The sequence below is a fragment of the Barbus barbus genome (genome assembly GCF_936440315.1).
Source record: "Barbus barbus genome assembly, chromosome: 40".
Lineage (NCBI taxonomy): Eukaryota > Metazoa > Chordata > Actinopteri > Cypriniformes > Cyprinidae > Barbus > Barbus barbus.
The window spans coordinates 16,326,964-16,345,808 of NC_136718.1; the positions used below are offsets into that span (position 1 = coordinate 16,326,964).

Genomic DNA, 18,845 nt, shown 5'->3' on the forward strand with positions numbered 1-18,845 from the left:
CTGGATTAAAAAAAATAAAAAATTCAGTGTAGTGATTTTAATTATTATTTAATGAGATTTCATTATTATGACATAAAGTTTTTCAAATACTTTGACATTATAATTTATTTGGGTCTGCAAGTTTCATTAGTCTTAAATCCTTCCTCCTCCCATAGTCCAGCCCCTCCAGTAGATGGAGTTTGAGAGCGTCTGAATGATTCATTTGAAGAGCATCCGTGAGCTCGCTGGCTCGAAGACTTTCATAGTGTTTATAATCTCTTTATTAGCAGGTGAATAATCATTTGAGGAGCAATTATCCACCTCACTGAAGTAAAACAGGAGTAGTTCGTTGACCCAGTGACTTCAGCTAGAGCAGCCGCGATGCGTTTGGAGGTGGAAAGCGTTTGTTCGCTTTAACTTGAGACACGTTTCCACGTAGACTATTATCTTCTCGGAGATTCAAATGTTTTACAACTTATAACAGAGAACACGCCAAGACATGGTTTCAAAGCATGGAAACAGAAGACGTGACGGTTAGAGAGCAACTATTCCACGACCGAGTCCGAGAAACCATTGTGAGTTTTCCTCTCTTTGCTTCTTTTGTTTACATAGTATTATGAAGTAGCGCGTGCGGTGTTACAATCTGAATGCGCCCTTGTGTCAGTGGAATTCAATAATTGATTGTGTGACTGTACACGAGGACTTTATTCTCATATAAAATCACGATTTCACTGTTTGTGTTGTTCTTGCTTATTATTTACAAAACATTTTGTTATAGGGTATTGTCTACACAAAAGAGACCCAGAGGCATCCATTACTTTATATTGTACGTTAAGAACTACATGATGATGCACAGCTGCTCATTGTAAAATTCAACGGCAAAAGATGAGACCGCTCATCTTTTTGTGATTCAGAACTCATTTCGGAGAACAGATGAGCTTTTGGCATCCTCATGCGTGAAGATGTCTTTCAACACCTAATAAATTACAGCTATAACTGAACTTCAGACCTCAAGAACCGTACAGCAAGACAATTGGAGTTAACCTTTACTCCTTCACAATGTATCTCGCTCAGCATTTTAGAGCAATACAATTGGTGCTTATTTTTAAACCACTGATCTGGTAGATTATGCAAGTCACTACAAAAAAATGACCTCCTAGAACTATAGATTAAATGACAATCTGATAGGTCACTTTAGAATTCTTGTCCTAATGTGGGCGAAGCAGTCATTGACATTCTTGACTTCATCATTTGTTTTTCTACCCAAACAAAAACTCTATTTTCAGACATTTTAAGTGCATACTCTCTTATTTATACATTCTCCTGTTCTGTTTTTGTCTGTGTGATGCAAAGCTGTAATCCTCCTAGAAAATGAGAAATGCCTCTCTTAGTGAAATGCACAGATGGGTTACACTAGATAATGTAAATCAGACCCAGTGTCCTGCCCTAGGCCGTGGGCACCACGGAGCTCATGCTGTCATGGTTATTGATCCCTGTCGCTGATGCTTATCTGGGATTTATAATTTAAATCAGTGGTTTTCAACTGGTGGGCCGTGACCTAAAAACTAGTCACCGGACTGTGATCACAGACTACAGGGAAAAACAGTGTTAAATGTAAAATTGCAAATAATAAAATGCAAATAACCATGCATTTTTTGTAATATAACAAATTGTCAAATCAGCTTTTAAAAAGGGTGGAGAAAATGCTTTACATATCTTTTGTTGATGACGTACAAAGATGCACACAATGCATACAATGTGCGTACAGTCAGACTGGCTCATGTCATTCAGTAATATGACTAATACTAATAAAAAATATTAGGCTTGGTGATTCTTTACTGCCGATTAATCACTTATGCTGTTATTTATATATTTACGAAGTTGTCATTGTTCATATTCATTACTTTTCCATGCAATTACTAATGCATGAAAACAGTGTTGGTCTTGTGTTGGGTTGACATTTGATGCCCAGTGTGGGCCCAGTCCTGGATTTTGAAGTAAAACTGTTTGAGAACCACTGATTTAAATAAATCTGTATATTTTGATTTAGACTTTAAAGTCATACAAAAAATGTTTGGGGGTGCTAAGAGTTTTGAAATGTTTTTGAAAGTTTCTACTGCTCACCAATTTATTTGATTGAAAATACAGCAAATTATATGATTACAATTTAAAATAACTGTTCATATTTATATTTTAAAATAATGATTTGAAATGTAATTTATTCCTGTGATGGCATTTATTTACAGTGCCCTCCAAAAGTACTGGAACAGTAAAGACAAAATTGCTCTGTTGGCTGTGGAGTCAAGACATTTACAAATATGATTAAAAGATGAATATGAGACAAAACTACAGAATGTCACATTTTATTATTGGGTGATTCAAAACAGATGTTTTACCAACTAAGAAGTTCAGCACTTTGAGTTTCATCCCTCTATCTGATGTGAGCATAAGTATTGGAACAGTTGCCTCACAGGTTTTTCTAAGTGATCAGCTGTGTCCTGTTACATTAATTCTTCAGATATTAAAAGCAGGGAATGTGTCGTATCAGTTATATCCATTACTTCTGCATTCTGAATCTTGCAATCGATGATGACACACACAAACCAGGAAGACGAGGGAGCTGACTTTGAGAGAAAAGGAAGCAATTTGGATGCTAAAAGAAAAGAGGAAGTCCGTTAGAGCCCTAGCAAAAACAAAGGGCATGGAGAAATCAAGAGTTTGGAAACCACCAGTGACACCAGCAACCAACAACGACCTGATCGGCTGAGAAAACAACAGTAGTTGATGACAGACAAATCATAAAAGCTGTGAAAATGATCCCTAAAAGACGTGTCTGTAAAATCACCAACAACTTCCAGAAAGCTGGGGTGATGCTCTGACAGTTTACTGTCCTCAGGAGACTTTGACACAGAATTACAGATGCTACACAGCAAGATGCAAACCTCTGACCAGCACCAAAAATAGAAAGGCAAGATTAGAGTTAGCAAAAAAGCACAAAGGTGAGCCAGAAGAGTTTTGGAACTGTGTTTATGGACCGATGAGACAAAGATGAACCTTTATCTAAGTGATGGGAAAGCAAAAATGTGAAGATAAAAAGGGAACTGCAAATGATCCCAAGCATACAGCCTCATCTGTAAAGCATGGTGGAGGTGGTGTCGTGGCATGGGAATGCATGGCTGCCTCAGGAACAGGCCCTCTCAACTTTACTGATGACTTAATGCATGATGACAGTAGCAGAATGAATTTGGAAGGGTACAAAACCATCTTGCCTACCAATATTCAAGAAAATGCCACCAGATTCATTGGGAAGTGCTTCATATTGCATCAGGACAATGACCCAAAACACCCTGCCAGTTCAGTCAATGAATTTATAAGGGAAAAGAAATGGAAAGTCTCAGACTGCCCAAGTCAATCTCCAGATTTAAATCCGATTGCACATGAATTTCACCAGCTGAAGAGGAGAGTAAAGGCAGAAACTCCCCAAAACAAGCAACAATTGGAATTGGCTGCATTAAAGGCTGGGAAAAGTATTTCAAAGGATGAGACCAAGAGTCTGGTGATGTCTATGGGTCACAGACTCACTGCTGTGATTGTGCGCAAGGGATCTGCAACTAAATAATAGCTTTTAATCTTTTATATCTGCCTTATGTTCAACTGTCCCAATACTTATGCTCACATCAATGAGTGGGATGAACTCTAAAAGTGCTGTTCTCTTTATTTGGTAAAACATGTATGTGTTGAAACGGCTAATAATAAAATATGACATTCTGTAGTTTTGTCTCATATTCATCTTTTAATCATATTTGCAAATGTCTTGACTCCACAGCCAACAGAGTAATGTTATATTTACTGTTCCAATAATTATGGAGGGAAATTTTTTTTATTTATCTTTTGATATTTCAAGATATTTGCACTAACATCAAACAGTTGATAAAATTGTTACCATAAGTTGTTACCACCCAAATTAAATCAATTTTGTTTAAATAAACAGCTGAATTAAACCAAGAACATACACAGATGTTTTAATATGTCAGATAAAACCTTTTTCTGTAAATGGATCCTTGAGTGGAACTATTGAATTTCCACTTGTAAACCAAACACAAAATTTATGACAATGTCAGTTTTGTTCTTGGCTGATCTTCAGGAGGGACAGTCTGTTAGAGGGAGTAGCAGGTTTGGCACGGTTCCCACTCTGTAGATGTGCAAGGAATGCAGTGCGTGTTACTTTATTAAGGTGCATATCTGAACATGTTACTTGGCCTTCAACAATAGAGGGTTTGTACTCACGCCGACGCTTTAATAGTGTTTACTAAGAAAGGATCTTCTTTATGATTGGATACATTATTATTTGTTCCCTCTGAAAACCACCTTGAATGTTTTTGTATTTAATATTCACCAAAGTTCTGTTCTAATCCTTTCTAGTAATGGGTTTATTACTTCAGATCAAATCATGTTATTATTAGTATTTTTGTCATGCGTCTGTCCTTTTACTAATCTATCCCAGGACACCTCAAGTTTTGTTCTCTCATTGTCAATTCACGGTCACTCTATAGCTGACTGTTTTGCTAAATAGGCTGTTTCACTTGAGTAAATAACTTGGTTCCAAGTCTCATTGTGCAGAGAGAATTACCCAGAGCAGATAAATAAGCCTTAAGATTCAGAATGTTTGAGCTCAGCTGTTTAACCAGTCCTGCCAAATTGGTCAGCAAATACACTATAGATGACCTGGTTGCCTGTTCATACTAAAATTACACTCTCATTATACATTTAGTCACAATAACATTTAACTCCTATTGATGAAGAGGTTTGAAAACATGCATTGCCCAATTAGATTATATTGAAATAGAAGATTTAGTTTCTTATCTTCTGTTCATTGACCTACAGAAACTGGTAAATATTGTCTCTGTCCACGCTTTTGGTTGTTTGAAAGGATTTAAAGGGATACTGCGCAAACAGTGACATTTCTGTCGTCACAGAGTGTCGTTCCACACCTGCATGACGTTTCTTTCTAATGTGGAATTTCAGTGGAACTCAAAAGAAGATACTTTCAATGAGAGTCAGTTGAGCCCAGTGTTGTTTTGGATCCCATTGACTTTCATTGTATAGACAAAAACCCCTGAGGTATTTTTCTAAATTTCTTTGACTGGCAATACAATAGGACCAGACATGTATTCTCATGTTATATCCAACTGTTTTGTTACGCAATCTTTTGTTTCAGTTTTCACATGCTATTTTTTAGCTTGGCTGTTTTAACTTGTTGGTTGAGTATATTCTGATTTAGTCGAGTGAAAACAAACTATTCAAATGCTGAGTAAACACGTGTGTGAGCACCTTTCAGCACTTCAGGGATAGTATCTCACAGATCTATTGTTTTCACTGCTGTTCGCACTTTGAAGACAAAATCCCAGTTTCCTGTCCCGTCCCCTCCCTCATCCCTCTTCCTCTCTTTTATTGGACACACAGTGATTCAGAATTGTATTTTTTTTCTTCAGTTCACTCAATATATCTTATAATACACACTATAAGTTGTATTCAATACATAATCATGTCTTTTGCTTCATTTCTCAGAAATATTGTTTCCACATGCAGATCTTTTTTTCTGAAATCAGGATAAAGGTTAATTATAGAATTAGACAGTTATTGTCATGTGGACAGATCCCACTGCAGCTGTCTCAGAATGAGACGAGGCACACATTGCCCTTCCTCCATGTTAAAAGAGCGCCAAAAGAGATATTGAAGAATAGCAGTCTGATTCCAGCATGTTACAGGAAATGTGTTCATCTGATTTTAGGGATTGTGGCTTTGTAGGTTTATTTTGAAGTAAAATGAGACATGGACATGAATTCCGGGTAATTGTGAAACCAAGTCTATCATATGTCTTCAGCCATTTTTCACAACTCTTTTGCACAGGCGTCATTAATTCATAAAATGTTACTTTTTTACTGTTTTACTCTTTCATCAACTACTCTATTTGTTCTCTTCCGGTCAAATGTTGAGATGTTGCAGCACTACAATTCTTTATGGCTGTTATGATTTAGGAATTCAATTATTTTTAATAATTTAATGTTTTTTTTTTCCCCATTTTAGGGTGCTTCGACAACACGCTACCATTGTGCAGTGTCAATAATACTTTATAGTAGTAATAAATATTATAATACATAAACTAGCACATTATTATTACTTATTATTATAGTATATGCAATTATAAAAATGTATTCATGTTTAGCAGTATTAACCTTTTAAATATTTTTAAACCTTTTAAATTTATTGTGATACATCTCTAAATATACTCTCTTAATGTCTAATTTCCCTGTAAATTGTTACTGTGTCTAATCTATTATCTAATCCCAGTTGTTCTTCATTTGCATTTGAGCTGTAATCTTCATCCTCCATCTGGTGCTGTTACCTTCATTCTCAAGTCTGTATTGTGGGTCTTCATTCATTTGGAATTCAGATTTCTTAGAAAAGGGACAGCTGGCATTAAAAATTACACTGTACTTACTGATTCACACTTGCTGATTCACTTTCTATTGCCACACGAATGACTGGTTTTTATTTTCTGGGAAACCAACTGCATTTTCTTCCATTATCTTTTATCAAGAATATGTAATGTATTTCTATAATATCTTTGACGCGTCCCATCCCACCCGTTTACCAGTCTGTGTTATCATTAAGAACCAAATGTCCTCGATTAGGAGCTCTTATGTCACAGAGCTGTAAAGGCAATCTGGACTCCGCACAGCAGCCTGTATCAGTGATAATGGGGCCATGTTGGACTGTGTTTCATGACCTCTGCTCTGTAACAGGGTCTCTGTCTAAGGTGTCCTTGATAACCCAAATTGGCATCACATCTAAGCAGCGTGTTTGCACAGCACGTCTTGTCGGTGCCTGTTGACAATTGTGTTGCTCATATTAACTGCGTGACTCATACTGCAGATGTCTGTGAAAATGTATGTCATCTCTGATATTCTGCAAAGTGCCATATAAACCCAATCTTCCAAGAAAGATTGAGGTTATTCCTTCATGGAACATGAAATGAAAAGTTTTGAAGAATGTTCACACTGCTCTCTTACATGTAAAGTAACTGGCCGAAGTGTAGGGATCTTAATGTTCCTAGAAGAACTTTCTAAGATAGATACATGCACTGTATTTGGTGTCTTTTGAAGTCTTACCAAAGCTTTATGAGAGAAAGAAATCCTACAATATTTATATACAAGAAGAAAATCCCAAATTGATATTGTTTGGCATATTAAAATCTGCTTTTTTATTCTCCTTGAATGACAAGCTGCAGTGTATTACTTCACGTTGTCTGTAAATGTAATGTAAATATCATGTTTTCAAATTGTACTGATGTTCTTTTATTTTCTCTGTTTTAGATTTGTGTGCTGCTTTTCGTTTGCCTGTACATCTTGTCGCACTTCATTCTCACTCACTTCAAGAAGAATGCTGAGTTTGTCACTGGTAAGTTTAACGTGACCCCCTGACCCTCTGCAGTTGTTTGGCTTCTTGCAGTCCAGTCCTTCAAAGCACACCTGTGATTTGCTACAGCTGCTCTCCACAACCTGACACGGTCATGCTCCTGCACTTTCCAAAAATGCTTTGTTTGGTACCCGGTCATGCTCAGACAGTGAAGTATTCAGTGTTATTGGTTGAATATCTGAAATCATCTTCAGTATAGAAGACTCAAAGCTTCTGATTGCTGTCGACGGCAGTTATGTAACATCGAGGGAGGGCAGCAGTGTGGATGAGGAATGTTCCCGTGAGATAAACATAGGCCCCCTGCCCGAGCACCATGCACGAGCTTTCATAAGAGAACACTACCTCATGTTTTGGTGTACACCCCATAATTGAACGCTCTGCTCTTTCCCGGTTCTGCTATACCTACTTTCAGTGGAAAATCTGAGGGATGTTTTTTCTAGTGTCTGACGTGTGCATAACACATCAGGTTTGTTTAGACTGTTGAAAGATTGTTAGGAACTGTCCACACAGGATGCATTCTTGTCCAAAACGGCTAAGTAAAGCAGAATGCAAGGGTCTAATCTTTTCTCTTTTTTACCCTTTATAATTATATAGGTCAGTGGAGAGCTGATAGGAAAGCTCTGGGACATCAGTTCACACTTGAACCTGGGTCCCCATGAGCACAGCTGCTCCTGTGTCATCACAACATTCAAATACATCCATCTAATACATGCTTACATTATCACAAATTACAAAATTGTGCAGAGGGATGTAAGAACATCCTGTTAGGTACACTTAAAGAACAGTGTGTACTGAACTGTAAGCCAAGCCATTGGCATTATTATACATATTCAAATTTAGGAACACAAACCGAATCACTTTACAAGATGTTTTTGTGTTTTTGACACATCTAAATCTCAAAAGTCCATTTTATAGTCTAAATGTGCACCAGTCGTAGAGGGCTGAAGCTGTTTCTTCAGTTGCATATTGGCTGTTTTGAAGAATATGTGCAGAAAACCTGTTTTGCATTAGGTTTGGAGCACTCCCAGGAAATGTCACACATATCTACCCTGCAGCTCTGTCACACTGGGCTTGTTTTGCTCTTCTCACTTGTGAATGTTTGAGATTTATTTTTCATTCTTTCTGCCTTATGTTCTCAATCCATCCCTGTTAATAATCCCTCTTGAAAAGGGTATTGTTTTCCTGCACAAGCAATAATGTAAAATCTAACAGCAAAGGCTTCCCAAGATTTCTTACAAATAATTTTTTTCAAATAAGGGTTTAAAAGTGTTGCGTTTACTTCATGGAATAGCTTCATGATAAATCTGGGTCATTGTGGGAGCTTGTTGTCTTGTTCAATGTAGTTTGAAGGCTGAACTGTGAGTCTAAACATTAGTATGTCTGCAGTAGGATAAATTTGTGGTGACAAACTCATTTCCTTTTCTGTCCACAGATGACATTGAGGATGCCACTGTCAACAAAATTGCGTAAGTTATTTTTTTCTTCTTCTTAATGTATGCCGCATGAATATTGGATTTTGGTCTTTAATAGCCAAATATCTATTTAGGCAAGCAAGCTCAAATTCAGTCTGGCTCCATTCGAGTGTTTAACATCCCACTTTTCACCGTCCAATAAATTCCAAATGCATGAAATCAGCTTCCACCCTACTTAAGTGGTTGATTTCTTGTTTCACTCTGAAATGTGTCACATTATGGCAGTAAAATTGTACATTTCACAGCAATTCACACATCATATAAGGAAACTAGGCTGTTAAGGGCACCCTACTGGTTGCTATTTTGCTTTTTATTATTTGCCCTGAATGGTTGTAAGGGGACAGTTTGCCCTTTGGTCTCCAGCGTGGCGTTTAACAACCACCTCCCTTCATAGCTGGCACTATGTCAAAGTAAATGGCTGCAAAACACATCCTCGCTCCCTTCATAGCTGGCACTATGTCAAAGTAAATGGCTGCAAAACACATCCTCGCCCTTCTTTGACTGTTTTTCTCACTCTGCAGGCTGTGGCTGTGTACATTCACATTCTCAGTGGCCGTATGTGCAGTGCTGCTTCTGCCTATCTCCATCCTGTCCAATGAAGTTCTGCTCACATTTCCACACAGCTACTACATGCAATGGCTCAATGGCTCACTCATCCGTGGTATATACACACACGCACACGAATAACTAATAAATTTGCTTTGATTACACATGTGGATTATGTGACTATAACACTGGTTTTCAAAGAGAATCAACACAGTTGCCATTCTAATTCACTTACAACTTCTTAAGTAGTATTTTGTTGCCTAATCTGAACCGAAATGTTATTATTTTATTCCCACAAGGTCTTAGTATTGTGTTATTACGTGTTGGGCATGGCGGCAAGTCTGCCAAGAGTATATGTTCTGGCGATAAATCTAAATCTAGTTTAAAATCCGGATTTTTATTTGCACTTTGATATTAAGTTTGCAGGCATTTGGTGAAATGCCTTTTTCTAGTGTTTTGCAGTGCACGTGTAACACCAGATCTCATAAGCTGCAAGGATTGTACGTGATCACAATAGAATTAGTCAGGAAATCTCAAACCAGCTGAGAAATAAACAGAACAAAAAGCTTAATGGCCCTTTAGATTAAGAGCTAGTTGAAGTTAGAATGGCACATGGTTGCCCCCTAGTGGTTAGTAAATTTGATGGCTTTTTTAGTTTTTCACCAATTTACCTCATAGCACTTTTGAACACACAGTATAATTGTTGATGTATAGTACTGTTCGTTTGATTTATATATTTTTTTAAAAGTCTTTTATGGTTGTAAAATTTGATCAAAAATAAAACTAATATTCTTCTGATGGCAGAGCAGAAATTCAGCAGCCATTGATTAAGAAACATTTCTTGTGTTATTACCGATGTTGAAAACAGTTGTGCTGATTAATATTTTTGTGGAAACTGATACATTTCACAAACTTTCGCGAAACAGCATTCCTTTGAAATAGAGATATTTACCTTTGAAATCTCCACTGTCCATTTTCAAATGAATTGAACCTTGCTGAATAAAATTATAAAAACTCTTACTTTTTTTTTAACAGTACTGTAACCACAAATGTACATTTGTGTATTATGCAGGTTGTGGGTTTTTGCTTTTTAATATGGTAAGAGTACAAAATAATTTTTCATTTACTTACTCATTCTTTCTCTGTCTCTTTTTCAGGCTTGTGGAACCTAGTCTTCTTATTCTCAAACCTTTCGTTGGTCTTCCTCATGCCATTTGCTTATTTCTTTACTGAATCAGAAGGATTTGCTGGGTCCAAAAAGGTAAAAATGTCATTAGTGTAAGAGTAAACGCAAATACATAACATTTAAACTCAGTTCTGTGTCTGATGTCCATTTGATATGTGTTTCTCCTCTGAAAGGGCATTATGGCGCGAGTCTATGAGACTGCTGTAATGCTGCTGCTGCTCAGTCTGCTGGTGCTGGGCATTGTTTGGGTGGCATCAGCCCTCATCCATCACAACACTGCCCGTGAGAGTCTTTATGGTAAATATGTGAAGCAGTAGCACTTGTTCAGTCTCTTTGATTGTGTTGGATTAAATGGAGAACAGTTTATAATGCCAGCACGACTCCCAAATTTCCTCTTAATTGAATAAGTACAAGATAAACAAATAGTTTTAGTAACGGTCTACTTTTTCTCTTGTGCTTTTCAGACCTGTGGGAATATTACCTGCCCCATCTTTATTCTGGAATCTCACTCTTTGGAGTTTTGCTGCTTTTGTGTAAGTGTGTTTGAGTGTATATATTATTTATATATTGTTGGTGGGTTCTATTTTTATGTTTGTTTGTTTTAAATCATTTACTGTTAATGTTTAGTTTGGTATTTTATTGCATTTGACTTTTTGTAAATATAGATTTGGTGCATCTTTTTTTGTCTTGTAACAGTGTGCACACCCTTTGGGCTTTCACGTATGTTTAGCGTCACTGGGAGCTTATTGGTCAAACCTCGGGTAGGTGGACAAGATACCTTTTAATTTCTTTTGATTGTGATGAATTTCAACAGGGGTCAGTATGTTTTTAAAAAAAAAAATTCAAGAAATAAGTCACTTGTACTCACAAAGGCTGCATTTATTTGGTCAAAAATACAGTAAAAACACAAATAAATTTTTCTATTTTAATGTTTTAAAATGTAGTTTATTCCTGTGACAGTGACCGTATATATATATATATATATATATATTTATTATTTTTTTTATTTTTTTTCAGGATGAATACAAAGTGTGTATATATATATATATATATATATATATATATATATATATATATTTCTTTGATGAATAGAAAGTTAAAAAGAACAGAAAGGACAGATTCTACTGAAATATTTTTTAAACATTATACGTCTTTACTTGGTTTACTGTCACTTTTAATGTATCCTTGCTGAATAAAAGTATTAATATTTAAAACATCTTACTGACCCTGAATGTTTTGAAAGACGTAAATATTTAAGGAGGAATTATAAGTATGTCGTCTTTTTTTTTTTTTTTAAGTTGTTGGAGAACCTAGAAGAGACAATAAACTGCACAGCATTTGAAGAGGCCTCTCTGTCCAGGAAGTTGAAAAGTGAGTGTCAGGATGTGAGAAAGACATACTTGCTGCTAAGGAAGTGACTCCACCCCAAATTTCTCTCTTCCTCTCATTTTCTTTTTAATGTCCAAAGAAGCTTTACTGGCATGTTGAACAAGGTTTTACATTTTCAAAACGTTTTTTTTCCTAAACTCTTATGCACTCTTTGTATCAAATGTTTCAGGTAACACCTCCTGTTGGATCAGTGCAAATATAGAGGCCATCAATAATGAACTTTTGAGTGCGCAGTCTAAACGCATTACTTTAGGTACAAACATGCTTCCCAAAATTTTGAAAACATCAATTAGCTATCATGAATTGCTCTTGCTTCATCCTTGTTTCTTCCGTTATAGAGCTGCGGAAAAGAGCATCTCCATGGCAACGCAACCTGGGATACCCAGTGGCCATGCTGCTGCTTTTAGCTTTAACTGTAAGAGTAAACCTTGTGGAAAACAGAATACTTACACTGACTACAATTACACCCTTGTGTAAAACCAAATTGATGGTCTTTCTCAGGCGGTGTCTGTGCTGATGGTGTGTTTCCATGTGCTCGAACTGCTCTTCGATGAGTCTGCTATGCCTAGAGGAATGGAGGTGAGATGCATGACAATGATTCAAGGGCATTTTCGTAATTTCATTTACTCACCCTCATGTGCTACTAAAGCATTACAATAGTAGTCCATAGATTATTGCAGTAATAATTCATTATCATAATCTCACAATGGTTGTTTTTTTCTATTGCAGGACCCTCACTTGGGCCTCGCCTCATTCTCCATGTTCGGTTGTCTGGGAGCTGCAGTGCAGGTGGTCATCATTTTTTATCTCATGGTCTCCTCCGTCGTTGGATTCTACAGCTCTCCACTTTTCACCGGTTTGCTGCCACGTGCACAGGACACAACCCTCACACAGGTACAGAGATCCATCATAGTCATGAAACAGCTGTGGGAATGGTGCTGGATATCACACATTCAGATGCTGTGGCTCTTTATAATCAAATTAAATCATTGTTTGTGTCTCTCCACAGATTATAGGGAACTGTGTTTCTCTTTTAATACTAAGTTCAGCCTTGCCTGTTTTCTCCCGAACATTGGGTAAGTATTTTAAAATGAATAGCCATTATTTTAATATGTAAAATGGTATTTAATAGTGCCGTAGTTTTTTTAAAGTCTGTTGTAGACCGAGATACAATTTGCACTTTTTTTCTGCATTGATTTCAGGGAAAAATCTGCTAAATCATTGTTTTATATAAACATTTAAAAATAATAAAATAGGTACTTCAGTATGGGATCAAATTCCTGCCAAAAGTATTGCAGTCACAGATATGAAAAAAAAGCGTGAAACCAAAATGGAAAACTTGAGTATAAATGCATTGCACAAAATATAAAAATGAAATAAAAAATCAGAATAGCAAACAATGGTCAAGGATCAAAAAATAAGTGCAAATCAAAAATTTAATAATGCATTTTTAAAAAATAAGCATGAATCAAAACTCTAAACACATTTAAAATTATATTGCACAAAACTGAAATGCTCATGCTAATTATCTAACTTGCACACAAAATCATGTTTTCCTTGGTTATATTTCTCAGATTTTTTGTGCTCTGACATTTTTTGCAAATTTTTTGATGTATTAGCAGTATCAATGCATTTTTTCAATCTGTGACCGTTGTTTGCTACTCTGAAAACTTTGCTTTCATTTTTAAATTTTGTGCAATATATTTTTACTTCCGTTTTTAAATTTTGGTTTCACAATTTAAAAAAAAAATTTTTTTTATACTTTTGGCAGGAATTTGATCCCATACTGTCAGGGCCACTGTTTTATGAATCACCAGTTCAGTTTTGTAATGCTCTTTTGTCTATCCACATGAGGGCACTAAGTAGCAATATTTCAGCAATATGTTTCCATTGTGCATTACAGCTAGGAAAATATTTAACTTTATAAGCTATTTATATTCCTCTTTTTCCATGTAATTACATGTAGGAATCACAAGGTTTGATCTGCTTGGAGACTTTGGACGGTATAACTGGCTTGGCAGTTTCCACATTGTTTTCCTGTACAACATGCTTTTTGCTGGACTCACATCCGCCTGCCTCATCAACACAGTCACATGGGCCTTGCAAAGAGAACTCATCCGTGCCTTTGGTTAGTTGCTATTTATTTATTTATTAGATATTACATCCTTTTATATTACATAAAAGTATGATCCATGAATAACATTTTTCATTCATTTATATATGTATATGTGTATATAAATATATGTATGTATTTAAATACAAATACATTTCTTAAAAAAATCTCTTTTTATACAATAAAATGCGTAATATTTAAAACCTGTGGATATACTTTTAAAGCCTTTTATTTTTGCCATTACACCACAAATGCTGTCTATACCACTTTATCGTGTATTGAACCCAGAACATTCCTTTCGTAATGGTTAATTCTAATGTTTATCTCAAGGAAAACGTGTGAGGGGAAAGATTTGTGCATGTACGCATTGTATCTTGAAAGGACAAGGGGTGTGCTACGCTGCCAATTGCCAGTGTTTGTAGTTAGTCTTTGGGTGAGGTGTTCCCCGCACAGGCCATGTTTCTCTATGGGCAGGTCTCTTTCCTCAGATAGAAAAAGCACAATTCTCTCAGGAAAGTGAGAGGGGACAGAAGGGGAGAAGGGTTCCTTGGGGACCTCAGGGCGTCAAACTCCTTCTGGAAGACACACACCCATTGCCCTCCGCCCAATACAAACAAAACACACACACACACACACACATTCGTGCGTGTAGACCATCTTCAGACAGCATCCCTTTTTCTTTACTCCCCCAACTGGCTTTTGTTCTTTGATTGATTGGTTTGCTTTCAACCCAAATATCGCATGCCAAAATGACCTTATCTGGTTGTTAGATCATGTTGTTTACTCTCCTTTTTTCCTTTCTCCAGGTCTCCACAGACTGCCTCTGACTGTGTCTCGATCAGCTATCCCTCTCAAACTACTCCTAGCCAATGGGCTCTCAAAGATTCATTGAAGAGCAATCAGCTTTTTGATACATCGTTGGCTACTAAAGCCTTTTACCTTCTGCAGAAGGTTCTGGATCCCAGTCTATGGCTTTCTCCTATTGGACCAGAGCTATTTTGTGTCCCTTTTAGGTGAACAATAGTCACCAAAGATGTTTACAAAGGTTGCCTGAACAATATATGTTGACCGATGTGTGGGATTCTGCAACTACGGTAATATTTAGGCTTATTACTGCACTTAATAAAGGGATGTCAAATCACTGGACGCCTTGAACAAATGCCATATGAAAAATGAACAATGGCTACAGAGGACTTTGACATGCATCCAGACAGGAGAGCTATTTCAGAGGATGACATCACAGCCATGACCACGTTTCCTTTTCCTGGTGGTGAAATGAGTGTTGAGTTTTGTCCTGGTGGGCCCCCACGCTTTCTCCTCGTATATCACTATTTTTAGTGTCATCCAGTGAATTCAGTTCTGTGGGTCCTTATTGGACTGGCATTGGAAATCCAGTCTGATGGGGTTTGTCTGCTTCCAAATGAAGTGAAGAGCCTTGAGAAAAGGGATGAAAGGATAACAAGTGACCGTGATCTTGGAGATGATTTTCACTGTGAGAAAACAAATGGGGGGTTCTAGTTTGTAAAATACACTTTTTGTAGAGTTTAGGTTTTAAAATGTGTGTTTAAAAAAGATGGCTGACAGTGATTTCAAGCTTTAGGCCAAGACAGCTATGAATGTTTGGGGATTTTGTTCCCTTTTTTGTTATTTAATATGTGAATCTTTAATGTGCAATATTCTATTATGAAACGTCGACACAATCTGACTTGACTTCCTTCCAGAAACTTGTGCCAATGACCAAAAGAAGATGTTTGGCCCAGTTAAGAACACCTAGATTGGGCAATAAGGTCAAAGTTTGGTTAGTTCTTATGTTTTGGGTTGAGATGTGTAGAGGGACAATCGACGCACCTGAACATTTCTTGTTTCACGGACACTAAGTTGCTGTGACTTCATAAATGTGGACTTTTTGATTCGATAATCACTCGTTTTATATGGTGCAGTATTATGGTGTACACATTTGTTGATCAAACTGTTGTTTGTTCTTTTGTATGATTCAGTTATTTATGAATTTGCTTCTTTATCAGCATAATTTTTAAACAAATGTCCTTCAAGCAGTGGCCAGTAGAGGACAGTGTGCCACAAATCCATCATTACAACATCTCTATCCTTCAGGTTCTTCCTCAGCCATAGTTTAATAACGTGATACTTGCATAAAACAGATTTTCTTTTTCTTTGAGTATCCTTTACTGTAATGTAGCTATTCAAATGTGAATGTGAATCATTGCTTCAAGGGATAGTTTGCAAAAAAAATTAAAATTGTCATTTACTCGCCTTCATGTTGTTCCAAACCTGTATGACTTAGTTTCTTTTGTGGAACACAAAGTAAGAAATTTTGGGAACGTTTGGGAACATTTTGAAGAATGTTGAAGAAATTCTAAAACAACATTGGACCCCACTGACGACAGATATTTCTCAATTTTATCTTGTGTTTATCATACAGGTTTGTAACGAAGTGAGTATAGGTTAAATAATGACGATTTTCATTTTTGGATGAACTATTCCTTTAAGTGTTATTCTATTCTCACAAAATGCATTTGCAGAAAAACTGGATTTATGATGATAGACTGTCTGTCCTGCATTAATGGATCATATATGGATGCATGTTTTACTTCATTATTAAGAGAATTCTTTCAGGGAACAAAGAAAATACAGTGAACATTACTCATTTTTAAAAAGAAATGACTGACATTTTAATTGTTTTAGTTAGAAATATCCAGCTGCAAGTCAAGGTTAGCACCTGTGACATTTCATTCCCTTTGAAATGCAGAGAAAAGAACAATAAATGTGTTTACACCTGTTTTCCAAGCAATGGGTTCATTTGTGAGTCATTTTAAGCCCATTTTTGGTTCTGGATCTGCTAAAGACCTTTCTGTAGAGGTCAGCATACATTTCTTGCCATCTGAGCACCTGACCACCGCTTTAATGGCTCCGTGGTGGTTATGTTTAGCTCTGGTGTTAGTGTGCTTGTCTGTCCATACATCTTCACCCAGCTGTCCCTCCGCCCGGCTTTAATCAGGGTCTTTATTTTGCCCTGGGTCTGTCAGCAGGCCCATAGAGACGCCACTGCTGACCCATCCTGTGCTTTCCCCTCACGGATGCCCATGGCAGATTAAAGCCCTACATCATCAGGAGAGTGCAAACCTCTCGCTTTCACCCCCCACCTCTATATCGTCCATCCGTTTTCCTCGTTGAGTGTTCATTTCCTTTTCCTTTTTTCTTTTCTCTTAAAGCAGAAAAAGAAATCCCGGCCTCTGATTATGATTTGTCTGTCTTGATTTTTGTTTTCTCTCTGTTTCTTGTGCTCTTTGTTGGATGTTCTGATTGAGCTAAAAAGTGGGATTTGTTTATCTTTGAATTTCCTCTTCTAAAACAGCTTTACCAAGAAGCTTTTACTGAAACAGCAAATTTTAGTCTTAAATTTGAGTTTAAGCAGACTTTATGAAAAGCAAAAGTTTAGATTTAGAATACATTAAATAGAAAATATTTAGCATTTATTAAACCAATTTTCTATAATGAAACAAATATTACATATATTTAGCTATTTAGTCTTGCAAATTGTTAATTGACTTTGACCTGAGTATGAGAACACTGAATACATGGGACTCCACGTATCATTTTAAAGAAAATAAAAATATAAAGATGTTTCTTAAGAGACATGTAACTATGAAGGAAATGTACATACATTGTTTAAGATGCTACATTATAAGTCACTTATCAAAATTTGTGATATTGATCATGTGAAAAACTAACAAACTAATGTACTTATATGATGGCAGTTTAGGACTTGTTTAGCGTTTAGTTGAACAACATTGGGTGGACACATGCCACTCGTGTTGGTCAGCAGAGGGCATTTGACTGGTCCAAATCAATCATATCAGACAAGAGGAAGAAAGGCAGTCTTTCACAGGTTGCGATAGGCTATCGTTATTGTCAAAACACAAGAATGAAGAGGAAAATAGGCAGATTAGCTTTCCAGGCGGTTGTTTGAAGTGTAGCCAAAGTGCATTAGAAGATATTATTCATTGTGGAAAATAGAAAACTCGTGGCCGGAAAAGACTTGCTAATCAACTGATAATGAGCCGCGCTGCCTGCCTGCAATGGCACATCTACACCCACCTTGCACACTCGTGACAGACTCCCTTCACACACTCAACAGCCTTTCTCACACAGAGGTGTTTTTGTCAGAAAAGGACCACAGCAACTAAAAAAACATATAATTTGTTTTATAGAGAAATAAAAAAACTTAAATATCTCAGATTTGATTTAGGCTATGTTTAATTCATTTTAGTGCACTCCACTTTGACACTGACTTTTATTTCTTTAAAATTAAAATATATTGAAGATTTGGTTGCAGAACCACAGCTGTAAAGGGACAGAGCATATGCTAAGAAAGAAGCTAATTAAGAAGCTTTAATAATATCACAGGACATCTTTATTTGATTTCTAGCCTACAAACTACAAGCCAAAACTCACCCTAAAACCAGTTTATCACACATGGGCCAGATCTGGCCCACACACAAAAAGCCAGAACTCAACCTAAAACCGGTTTGTCACACACAGGCCAAATCTGGCCCACACACAGCAAGCCAGAACTGACACTAAAACAGGCTTGATCTGGCCCATATGACCTCTGCCATTGCCAGACCTGAGCCATATGTGCCATAGTTGGCCCAGACAAGGA

At 36.7% G+C, this 18,845-nt stretch overlaps 1 protein-coding gene across 1 annotated transcript; it reads left to right on the top strand.

The window, feature by feature from the left end:
- Positions 1-181: 181 nt before the first annotated feature.
- On the top strand, positions 182-16,971 carry LOC306859478 (limb region 1 homolog-like protein). Its single transcript, XM_079400518.1, has 16 exons — positions 182-554; positions 7,356-7,440; positions 8,891-8,924; positions 9,452-9,591; positions 10,634-10,737; positions 10,836-10,959; positions 11,127-11,195; positions 11,359-11,423; positions 11,961-12,033; positions 12,221-12,304; positions 12,390-12,466; positions 12,553-12,630; positions 12,781-12,945; positions 13,061-13,127; positions 14,018-14,179; positions 14,971-16,971. The coding sequence occupies exons 1-16, from the start codon at positions 492-494 to the stop codon at positions 15,054-15,056; spliced, it is 1,476 nt and encodes a 491-aa protein (XP_079256644.1). The 5' UTR covers positions 182-491; the 3' UTR covers positions 15,057-16,971.
- The last annotated feature ends 1,874 nt before the right edge of the window (positions 16,972-18,845 follow it).

Excerpts from the sequence above, each read along its gene's own strand:
- LOC306859478 (XM_079400518.1), top strand. The coding sequence starts at position 492 with ATGGAAACAGAAGACGTGACGGTTAGAGAGCAACTATTCCACGACCGA. Across the intron at positions 9,592-10,633 it reads CAATGGCTCACTCATCCGTG|GCTTGTGGAACCTAGTCTTC; the intron begins GTATATACACAC and ends TCTCTTTTTCAG. Across the intron at positions 12,305-12,389 it reads GTCTAAACGCATTACTTTAG|AGCTGCGGAAAAGAGCATCT; the intron begins GTACAAACATGC and ends CTTCCGTTATAG.